The 11,795-nt window shown below is 41.8% G+C and overlaps 1 protein-coding gene across 1 annotated transcript; it reads left to right on the top strand.

The window, feature by feature from the left end:
• The first annotated feature begins 306 nt into the window (after positions 1-306).
• MEPE (matrix extracellular phosphoglycoprotein) lies at positions 307-10,235 on the top strand. The gene is made up of 4 exons (XM_022582283.3): positions 307-567; positions 2,627-2,680; positions 3,635-3,727; positions 8,434-10,235. The coding sequence occupies exons 1-4, from the start codon at positions 514-516 to the stop codon at positions 9,898-9,900; spliced, it is 1,668 nt and encodes a 555-aa protein (XP_022437991.1). The 5' UTR covers positions 307-513; the 3' UTR covers positions 9,901-10,235.
• The last annotated feature ends 1,560 nt before the right edge of the window (positions 10,236-11,795 follow it).

Below are 11,795 nucleotides of genomic sequence, written 5' to 3'. Positions count from 1 at the left end.
ACACAGGTCCCTGAGGAAGTAGAATATATTTATAAAGGACTGAAAGAAAAGAATGGTCATTTAAAAACCCTTTTTTCTCTCTCTTGTTCAAATTACATCATTTCTATTGATCTACCTTAAAGTTTATTGACCCTTTGCTTAATGTTATTCTGAATTATATAAATAATTCAATTAAATGGTCTCTCTCTAAAGATAAAAGGGAAAAGTTTGGGCTGACAATAGAGCAAATAAATATCTCTATGAACTCCATTTCTATCCAACTTCATTGTTTTCATAATATTGGACAATTTTCATTTTCACATTGGAATAATTAGACATATGAAAGCTCAGATTAAAGTTTCTACACTTGGATATAAATTATATGTAGTTTTTCTTTAAACAAGAGGAAATGAACTGCTAAGGGGAAGGAGGTTTGTATAGACTTTTCTGTTTTATTTATTGTTATGGCTGCAGTTCATAACTGGCAATGCTTTAGGGTAAAATATTATTGTCTTTTTACAGAGATTCTCAAAGATGCGAATCATCTGTTTGGGACTGCTCCTTTTCAGTCTGACCCTGGCAGCACCAGTAAGCATTTACAGATTCAGTTACGCATCATATAATCTCTTGCTCTCTTCTTCTATTTTTCTTTTAAGCGATGTCTTTTGAAATTAGTAGCACTTACCTAGTTCAGTTACAATAAGGTACCACACAGAGAGGACCCATCCAACACTTGACACAAATGTCTGTCACCAGGGAAGCCCTCAACGAACATGTGAGAAGAATTACAAGATGGCTACATGTTGCCTTTGGAGAAACGCCAGTGAAAATATTTTTGAGAAAACCAATAGGCAGCCACAGTGCTTCACTCAGTTAATGCTAGTGAGTAAATATACCCAAATTATAACCTGTCAAAAGAATTTCTCAATATCTTACCAAAAGCGGAGAGAACTTGACTTGAATGCTCCATGACTAAGCAACTAGACTTTATAGCTACACGATAACATGAAGGGACCAGACCTTTCCTGTAGTTCTTGCAACACTGCAACACTGGGAGATCCTGCTGGTGATTTTGTCTTCATCATTTAGCGAGGCTAAAGATGGGAAGAAGTCTCCCTCAGCTTAACCCAGATCAAGCTCCAATTTCCTTTTGTGTCTTCTCTTGCCTCTGATTCACCCAGATGAGTGCTCAGGATGTGACGAGGTCATCTTGTGAAAATGCTGAGTGCTACAGATATTTTCTGCAAAGGAGACACAGTGCTAATTAGATAGTGTCTGGAAAACATCCTAACTTCTCGGAGTAACCTTTTCAGTTGGAAAAGCGTGGAAGCGAGTGGTCATTCTGTTGTCAGGAGAACTTACACATAGGTCCTGAGCGAGTGGGCAACCAACTGGGAAATGCACTGACGGGCACGAGCTGTGCCAACCGGCGAGGAGAGCCGGAGCTGAGGAAGGCGTGTCCCCTTTCAGCACACATGCTCTAGCAGTCCTCTGGGGGACGTACTGCTTAAAATAGACATCTGCCAGGCCCGATGCACACGACTGACTTTGCTCAATCGGGGCCACAGAGGCACGGGCTTAGGCATAAGGAGGATGGCGTGGGCCCCGCTGACCCAGCTCATCCCACCAGCCGAGGACGAGCCTGTTTTGAGCACCACGTTCCGAAGAACAGCTGCAGTGGCATCTCCGACCACCTTCCAGGAAATGTGCTGTGTCAGCACCAGCCCAGTGACCACCGGTCAAGAGAGGATGCCTGGCTTCCCTGGTGGCGCAGTGGTTGAGAGTCCGCCTGCCGATGCAGGGGACGCGGGTTCGTGCCCCGGTCCGAGAAGATCCCACGTGCCGCGGAGCGGCTGGGCATGTGAGCCATGGCCGCTGAGCCTGCGCGTCCAGAGGCTGTGCTCCGCAACGGGAGAGGCCACAACAGTGAGAGGCCCGCGTACCGCAAAAAAAAAAAAAAAAAAAAAAAGACGTAATTTTCTTGGTTTTGATGTTAGGTAAAATTCTGGATTTTTAATAGTGGAAGTAATGGAAAGCTTAATGGTTTATAGTGTCATTCTGTATCTCACATTCTATAATACACAACCTTTCAAAATGTCATTTTCCCTTTTCCTGAAAGAAAAAACTGCCCAGGTAACTGGCAACAATGAAGCGCCATCCTCAGGTGGTTTCCTTCCCCTTAGGTGCAGGGCTTTGGTTTCACTCTTGCTGGACCATCTTACCTTAACTCGAATAGCAATGACTGAACTTATACAATCAACGCACATGCAATCCACATCACTCAACTCTGATTTTGGTTCACTGATACTGAACACTCCCAGTGTGCCAGGGAAAGCTTTTTCAGTGGATACCAATGACATCCAAGCTTTTTCACCTGGAGTGCCACCCCTCCCAACTCAGCTGCTCTCCCACACTTGAACGTGGTTCCGTAGTGGAGCCGGCACTATCTCCCTCTGGGGGAGGAAGGTCGGCATCCTCCTTCAATACAGAAACAAATGTGATGTGTGTGCCCATCGTCTTTGAGTCAGAATGATTTTCCACATTGAATAATACGCCCCAGTGAGAGAAGAAGAAAGGAAACATTCACTGTTTGAAGAAATGAAAGAAAGAAGTGTTTAGTGAAGTTTTATTTCTTGTTTCCTTTCAGACATTGCAACCACAGGCTGAGAAAATGAAGCAAGACTCTGTGGAAGAACAGAGGGTAAACAGAATTATTCTTCTCAAATACACCCCTTCCAACTCTGTAAAGAGAAAAGTCAATAAGAGGAAATTTTTAACTGTCAAAATATTCTTGTGTACCTAGAATGGAAATGGAAAAATTATACAGCATAATTTTGGCACTTTAATTCACACAATGTGTGATAGAAAAGAGAAAAGCCTTCTGAATGGGAATTCTTTCTCTTCAATGATTTCTTCCTTCAGAGGGATGAGTAAAAGTTCTGGGATATTGTTATTAGCAAACAATATTTTCCCACACATGTACGTGAGAACAGAGAGATAAATGAGGGAGAAAACAAAGGGAAGTGAGTTAACAAGTCTTCATGGGGAAATTCCGTGTACGTGGAGTTAGTTTTCCAGAGGCAACCAGAAAGTTAAATAAGTACCTTCAGCTTTTCGTGTCACCAAATTGCAACTTACTTCTGCCTACCACGGTTTCTTCTTGCAGTCTCAGAAAATTCTGTTCTAAAAACTAACAATCTTCCGTTCTCTATCTCAGCTGAAAACTGCAAAGGCAAAACCCACAAGCTTAGGAGTCCGAATGTTCATGCTGGGAGTTTTGCCAATTTGCCATCAGCATGAATACTGTAAAATCTGCCTTTCACCTCACCCCTCTGCCTCCTCCTACCTGAAGATATGTCCAGGTGCTCCATTTCCATTGAAATTTGGTAATAAGATTGATACACCCTGGGGGAGAGAACTGTTTGACAGTCGTCCTCAGGGAAAACAGACTTAGAGATAGAAAAGAAAGGAACAAGCTGCTCTCTTCAGGAGCTGGCTGACACACGCCGTCCTGCGGTTATCAGATGTACTACCACTTGTTAGATGCAGAAATAGACTTGACCCAAGTTAAAAATACTTTGTACTATCGAAAAGAGAGCCAGAAAACTTCTTCGTAAGAGATAAACCCACCTTAATATAATGTTGTGTTTTGTAGATAATGTACAAGGGCCACCATGAGAAACATGGGTATTATCTTTTTAAGTATGTTTATACCTTGTCTGGGAGGAAAAATCAAACTGATGCGAAGGTAAGCAGAATCCTAGTGATTTTATCATGATCCAAACTCTGGACAAATATGAGGCAAAACTGTAGGGAAGACAAAGTTGACTTTTGCCTTCTCTGGGGTTTCTGTCTACGGCTGGTGGCTTTATCTTTTTCCCACGGTCCCAGGCTCCTGGAGCGTCTCTGCTATGGAACTCTGTGTCCCAGTGTCTTCCTGACACAGATGGGCTACCGCATGCCCTGGCCCAAACCCTGCCCTGCTTCAGGACCTGCCACAGCAGATGTGGTGCTGGTGGATACTGGACACCCATTGAGTTTTTCATGTTATTGCTTCTGAATAAACTTTGATCCTTTGTAAGGAGGTTTTCTGGACATATTCTACCATATGCTCTAATGCGGCAGGAGGGAATGGATTAGAAAGAAACCATTTTGGCCTAAAAAGCGGCACATTTTAGTGTCCCTTGAATTCATCCCACAGATGATGCCATCTGTGTCAGGATGCTTGGAAGAGAAAGAATAAGGGCATTGTCACTGGAATAAAACAATAATTCTTTTCACTCAGTCCTTTCTTGCAGACTCACTGGCCACAGAGCTAGAAACAGTTTAAAATGCCATCAGCAAAAGGACTATTTACTTTCTTCAAATCTGGCCTCATTCCCCATGAAAGTAGTAGTTTCCCTTCAGAACGTTATTCTGTTCTGCTCAATATTCTTTATATGCATCTCGAAGACTTAGCACCTCTAAAGCTAGCTGCCTTTTGAACTTATTGGTTGTTAACAAATCCATGCTGAGAGCTTCCTATTGTGCAAGATATTATGAGAGATAAAATGATTGAGAAAACTTAACTCTTTCTCTACAGGATTTTAGAGTTAGAAAAGAAACAAAAGGTGCTTACAAAAATTATTATAACCCGAGACAGAATGTGCAAAGTGCTATGTGAGTGGTACCCAAAAAATCATGCTTCAGGGCTTGGAGTAGAAAAGATTAGTTCCTAGTGTGGTGTTCAGGGAAAGCTACGTAATGTAAATAAGCGAACTGGACCTTGGAGGATGAGTAGGGTTTGAGCAAACATTTGTGGGGAGAGACTGTTCTCCATGAAAAGAATAATATGAGGTAAGGCATGGAGACAGAAAAGCAGATCAGCCAACTGACTGTACAACCATCATACAGTAAACAGTGCCACAGGAATTCATTTAACATAAGCAGTGCAAAAATGATCGACCATCACATATCACAATTTAAAAGTTGTTTCATGTTTTATTTATAAAAACTTCAGTCTTTAAAGAAAGGTACACAATTCATTAGTGTACACGTTACTGTTTTAAAAGCAGTAAAAACACCAAATATAAAACAAAACTTCCCACTTCAGAACAGGGAGGGGAAAAAATTAAGAAGGGATTATTATAATGCGCCTGTTTAACTCAAAAGTGTATATTAGCAGTGAGCAAATGAACTTACTTGCAAAGGAAAATACAAATGTCTGTGTAAAAATTTCCCAGATGGAATGTCTTAAAATACGTCAAATGTTTAAAATACTTTTTATTCAGAAATAATTCACTCTAACGTTTTTTTCTATTATACTTTTGCTCATGAGAAAACCTTATCTATTTTCAGAATATACCTGCCAATATAAAAGATTAGTAAATAATGATAACTCCCCCCAAATAAGTCATTTCAAATTATATCTTAAAAATACTACACTTTGGAACTTTTGTATACTGCATGTGAGCCAGCTTTGTAAGAATAGAGGGCACTTCTGTAAACCATTTTTATCTTGAGGTTCAAGTGTGAGCTGAGTCAACAATTCCCCACAGCTTCCAACATTAATAAGGTTTATGTATAAAAGCAGGCAGTCTTCCAAGTAGAACAGTACTCCTATTTGAGGATGGATCTGAACATAGTGACCTAATAAGAGCCTCTGCACATGTCAACCTGGAGAAGAGAAAGCACCCAGTGAATATGGAGAAAACCTGGACTTTCCTGGAAGGGTTTTATGTGAAAGAGGAAATAACCTTAAAGACTGCTGCATCAGGAAAAAAAGGGATACTAGTTACTAGCTGCAGGTTTAAAAAAAACTTGAAAAAATTAGAATATCCATAAATGAAAAGATCTGACATGAAGAGTAACAAGCAATTAGCTCATAAAATGTTCAAGGATGTTCAAGCTGACCATAGGTCATAGAAACTGGAAAGGACGTGGGCTGGGAGGCTGTGACACCCAACTCAGTCTCTAACTGGATGTTGCTTTTTGAGCTTAGGTTCTATATCCCATCGACGTCAACACGTCTAATATTAAAGTTATCTTTTTCTCTTGTCTTCATTTTTGCATGTCAACGTTCTAGGTATTAACCCTTCTTCTATTTGGGCACCAGTAGACGATTTTTCTTTGTGACATTTTTCTTTGGCATAATCCTAATCCAAGCGATTACATCTCATTCCTGGACACTGCAGCATCCTCCTGACTGTCCTTTCTTACCACAATTCCTCCTAAACCTCTGATTTTTATTTTGTTAATCTCTTGGTCATGCACTTTCACTAGCTCTTCATCCCTTGCAAAATAAAACCAAATTCTTATGCCTGAAGTCCCAGGTTCTACAAAGCTCTGACCCTCTGTCTGTGCAGACCCTGATTGAATACAAGGTCTCTGTCACACCACCTCACGTCCACCCTCCATACCCCTGCAGGACTGCTGCCTCTGCCATTCAATAAATCATCAGGTATTGCTTAGAACATGTAGCACCCAGCCCAACTTCTTACATGTCCCAGTTCCTCAAGAAATATCTCTTATTTTGATCTCACGTTACCCGCCAGTTCAGAGGTCTATGTAGCGGTGTTGTAAATTCCAGCTCACCCTACAAGTCTGTGGTGGAGAGAAAGCATGGTATTTATTCTGTCTATAATTGTTCTGTTGCTCAAGAGCTCCTACCTGTGGGCTAATGAAAGGGTAGGGAGAGTGCAGAAATTAATTTAAATTCAACCTGTTTAAACTTAAGGTTATCTACTCATGGAAATAGTTCTTTAAGGAAGCCCTTCAGTCCCTTTTGGATAAAAATGCTCAGATGCTCCTTCTTCCCCTAAGACGGCGTGCACGCACGTGAGGGAGTTGGGGGTGGCCTACACCGTCCAGCATATACCATATACCATATGTACACACACGGCTCAAGCCACAGTGGAGAGGAAGATGTGGGATCCCCGGACATGGACGGGACAGTGTTGCTCGACCCCTTGCGTACTGCTTGCCCTGCTGGTGTCCTAAGATGAAGCCACTGGCTACGGTAGCTTAGGACCAAACAGTACAGCCTTGGGGCAGCGGTGATTCAGGCTCTCCTGGCTCTCACGGACAATGTAGACCCCCCTTTGTTCGCGTATGACTCACATTTGTTCCTAGTATATATGCTCCATCTACTTTGCTCCTTCTAGAGCCGCTTCACTCCCTCTGGAAAGCTCCTAGCCATTCTCAGATGCCTCCATATCTAGCCTGTGCCACAGAGAAACAGTGAGTGGTGTGGGCAAAATCAATCTCAGCCCCTCTTTCTTCTTGACCACATCGTTCAAGCTTCTTGCACCTTGGCTGTACCTCGAGTTGGTAAGGTGCAGCCTATGAAGCAGCATTTTACAGACCTTCCCCCCCCCCAAAAAAGGACAAGTTGAGATACAGGCATAAACACTCTACCCTTCTTCTCCACTTTCTCTTTTTCATCCCATTATTGTCTCAGGGACTTTTCTCATCCGGACCTCATTACTTAAACTTAGGATCCAGAAGAGTGGTTCTCCAAAGGTGGTCACGGACCAGCAGCATCAGCATTAGCTGGGAACTTGTCATAAATGCAGATTCCAGAGCCCCACCCCAAGCCCACTGAATCAGAAACTCTGGCCGTTGGGTCCAACAGTCTCCGTTTTAGTCAGCCTTCCGAATAGTTACGAGAAATGCTAAATTTGAGAACTACTGACCCAGACTATCAAATCTGGTTTATTACATGACAAAAGAGGGAAAAAAATAAAATTAACGAATCCTTTTTCAGACAAAAGCTAGGGTGGCCAACACCTGCTGCAAAATACTTCCTTTGGATGTCAGAACCTAGATTCTTCTATTTGTATATTTTCTGTTGAGAAAAAAGAGAAGAGGAAAAGATTTATACCTTTGAAGACCAGGGTGAAAGCAAAGAGAGAGAATGGGAGTGGGGGGAGGGAGAGAGAGAGAGAGAGAATGAGAGCAAGAAAAATCATGTTTGCAAGATGAACTTCATTTCACTTGCAATGTGTCACTAGTCACAAGATGAGGACCACAGTGTCCTCTTTAAAGTCAGGTCCTCCTTTAAAATTAGGCCCTAATCTATATTTCCAAACTTATTTCTCTTATTTGGATTCTCTTCTTTATTATTCTCTTTAGGATTTCTCTACTCCATCCTTATAATGTTATTCATATTATCTTTCAAATGTTTCCTGTTTCCAAACATGTGAATATGCCACTTACTCTTAAGATGTCCTCACCATTTTCCTCACATGTATTTGAACCTTACCCACTCTTCAAGCCTTTCTCATCCTTCTTTTTCCGTGAAACCTGCTTTGGCCATTCCAGAATTATCTCTACCAACAAATCTCTATTGAGTTAAAAGACTCTTTTTATTAAGTATCTGGCGGGGTTTTTAAATTTATTATTATTGCCTAAGAATTATTAAATTTTAAAAGTTTAACATAAAATAACCACTTTATGTTGAAAATTACACTTTAGCAGGAAGAAAAGAACAAAGACAATATTGCTCTTCCCCATTCTGGCCAGAGAAGAAATCAAGAGCCAGTGCCTCAAGAAAACATTGTCCAAGAAAAAGAGAAAGACGTGTCCCTCCCTGGACCCAATGAAAATAACAAAAGCACTAAATCTCAAAATCTTCTGGAAGATAGACAGACAATGAATAAAGACTACAGGATTAGTAACAAAGAAAATGTCCACAATGACCTGAAGACGTCCATTTATCCTGAATCGACTGGGAATCGTGGGGCTGAGGATGGAGACAATGCTCTTAGCAAACTACATGACCAAGAAGAATACGGCAAAGCTCTCATCAGAAATAACATGCACCACATAATGGAGCCAGGGGCTGTGACTGAACTCTTGAGGGAAGAAAACAAAGAGAACAAAGCCCGGAATGTTTTAAGCAAAGTTCCAGCAGGTGCCAATTATGCTAAAGCCCCCTCAAAAATTAAGAAGAATCATCAAAGAGATTCCCAAGCCCAGAATATTCCAGTAAAAAGCAAAAGTACCCACCGTATCCAACACAACATGGACTGTCTAAAACAGCTCCCCAAAGCCAAACAGGTCTCCAGTGACTTTGAAGGCAGTGGTTATCCAGGTCTCCAAGGCCAGGAAGACAGTATCTCTCCTTTCAGTGGAGATGGTCCACCTTTTAAAGACATTTCTGGTAAAGGACATGCTGTTCGTCCTGACCAAGAAGGTACAGATATTCAAACAGAGTTTTCCAGCCCAAGTGAAGCTGAGACCATTAATCCTGATGCGAGAGGACCAGGTTATAATGAGATCCCAGAGAAAGAAGGGAATGGCGGAAATACCATTGGAACCAGGGATGAAACAGCCCAAAAGGCAAATGCTGCTGATGTAAGCCTGGTGGAGGGCAACAACAACATCATAGGTAGCACCGATTTTAAGAAACTCTCTGGAGAAGAAGGAAGCAGAGTGGATGGCGGCAGCCAAAATGCTCGTCAAGGGGAAATAGAGTTTCATTACCCTCACGCACCCACAGAAGACAAAAGAAAAGATGGCGGTAGTGATGGAGCTGAAAGTACTAATGGAATTCCGAAAAATGGCAAAGGCAGTAGTAGAAAAGATACAGAACATTCTAAAAGGAATCAAGTGACCTCAAATGAAAAACAAAGATTTCCGAGCAAGGGCAAAGGTCAGGGCCAGTTCATTCCTTCTCGTGGTCTTGATAATGAAATTAAAAATGAAATAGGTTCCCATAATGGCCCCAATAATGAAGGGACCATAATAACACACAGCAGGAAAAATTATTCTGTGCCCCAAAGACAAAATAATTCTATGCAGAACAAGGGTATGTCACAAAGCAGAGGTTCCTGGGGTTACAGAAAGCCCCATTCCAATAGGAGGTTTCGCTCCCCTAAAAAGCATGACAGTAGTGAGTCATCTGACAGTGGAAGTTCCAGTGACAGCGATGGTGACTAGAAATTCCCAGCAGGATAAAGATTTGATACTTGGTCAACTGTGACTTAACAGTATAAAGGGGAGCCACCTGATAGCATATCAGATGGACAGAGCCAGGAATTGAATAAGCCAAGAAACCTGGCCTCCTGGGGAGAACTGTTGCTATTTTAATGGTCACAGTATGAAATCCTATTCAAAGTTATGATGCTTTATGAAGTCCTATTCAAAGTTATGACGCTTTTTTAAGGAAAAAGAATTCATGGAATAGGTAACATTTGAATAGATACCATTTAAAAATAGGTTGTTTCACAAAACCCTTCCTTTGTTGTTTGCTCTGTAGACATGAAAAACAATCTCTCTCATACGATAATCTGTAATTAAATGATCTATAAGGAAGTCTGTTGTCTGTGGTGCTTCATTTCAGACACAAGATTAGTTCTGCCTCTGGCAAAGGCAGTGCTATGAAATTAATCCACTGGGTAAAGCTTGAGAGTCTCCCTACATCCCACTCTGCTCCAGCCAGTAAGTCCTTTTGCTTCTGCTCTAATAAAGATATCCTGCTTCATGTCCTTCTATGCTCTTTCCTCTGTTGCACGTTTATAACTTCTAGTAAAGCAAGTTTTATTTCCTGAAGCAACTCTCCAGGTTATCACTTCTCTCAGTTCTACCTCCTTCTAGACAAAGAGGTGAATGGGGTGGAGGGAGGGCAACAGGGAGAATTTGAGAAGGAGAAGCACAAGTGCAAAACCAGGACAAAAACTTACTTCGGCAGATATTACTCATCGGCTGATTCCAAATCATCTCAGCCCTATTTCTTTTTTCTGGCTTTTAGCGTAGATGCTTTTCCAGCTAATAGCCTTGTGACACCATTCTGGAAATTAACCCTAAGTCTCCTGGTCAGAGAGAGGAGTGGAGTTCTGGAAGGCTTTTTGTCTTCTTGGTAAGAGAGTGTACACAGTTAGTACCACCTGTCCTTTTTTTCTTACCCTATTCTTCTTTGCTTAACATCAACATCAACATGATGCCTGGAGGTGCAGCAGCCATTCTGTGGCCATGAAGGAAGGGCATGAGATAATAGGAAAAAAAAAATATATATATATATATATGTGTGTATACACACACACACACACACACACACACACACACACATATGTATCTGTTCCCAGTTCCTGGCACAGAACTACTAAAACCCTTGTAATTTCCTAAGTGATAAGAGCAATAGGACCATCTTTTGTTCTAATATTTGGTCTTTGACCCTAGTTCCTGACACAGAGTTCCTAAATCCCTTTGGATCTCCTGGGTGATAGCAGTGTCTTTTGTTCTAATGAGGTGACTCTGAGTGGGCACCAGGAAGACCCAGCCACGATTAGAAGCTTGAAATTTTCAACCCTACCCCCTATTCTGCAGGGAGGGGAGAGGGGCTGGAAATGGAGTTTATAGTTGATTATGCCTATGTGATGAAACCTCCATACAAATCCCCAAAATGTGGAGTTCAGAGAGGGTCCAGGTTGTGTGAACACATCATAGGAGAATAGCTCACCCAGAGGGGCATGAAAGCTCGGCATCCCTTCCCACAGAACTTGCCTTACACGTCTCTTCCATCTGGTTGTTCATCTGTATCTTTTATCATATCACTTCACAATAAACTGGTAAACAGTAATAAACTGTTTTCCTCAGTTCTGTGAGCCACTCTAGCAAATCAATGGAACCCAAGGAGGGGGTATTGGGAACCTCCAATCAACAGGCAATAGTTTGGAAGCACAAGTGACAACGTGGACTTGCCACTGGCATCTGAAGTGGGGGACGGAGGCAGTCTTGTAGGACTGAGCCCCTAATCTGTGGGATCGGACACTATCTCTGGGTAGATAGTGTCAGAACTGAGTTAAATTTGGGGACACCCAGCTAGGGTCACAGAC

Source organism: Delphinapterus leucas, chromosome 5 (assembly GCF_059928025.1).
Source record: "Delphinapterus leucas isolate spDelLeu-1000000601 "Yukka" chromosome 5, BTC_Dleu_Yukka2, whole genome shotgun sequence".
NCBI lineage: Eukaryota > Metazoa > Chordata > Mammalia > Artiodactyla > Monodontidae > Delphinapterus > Delphinapterus leucas.
This window is presented reverse-complemented; position numbering and strand designations above follow the sequence as displayed.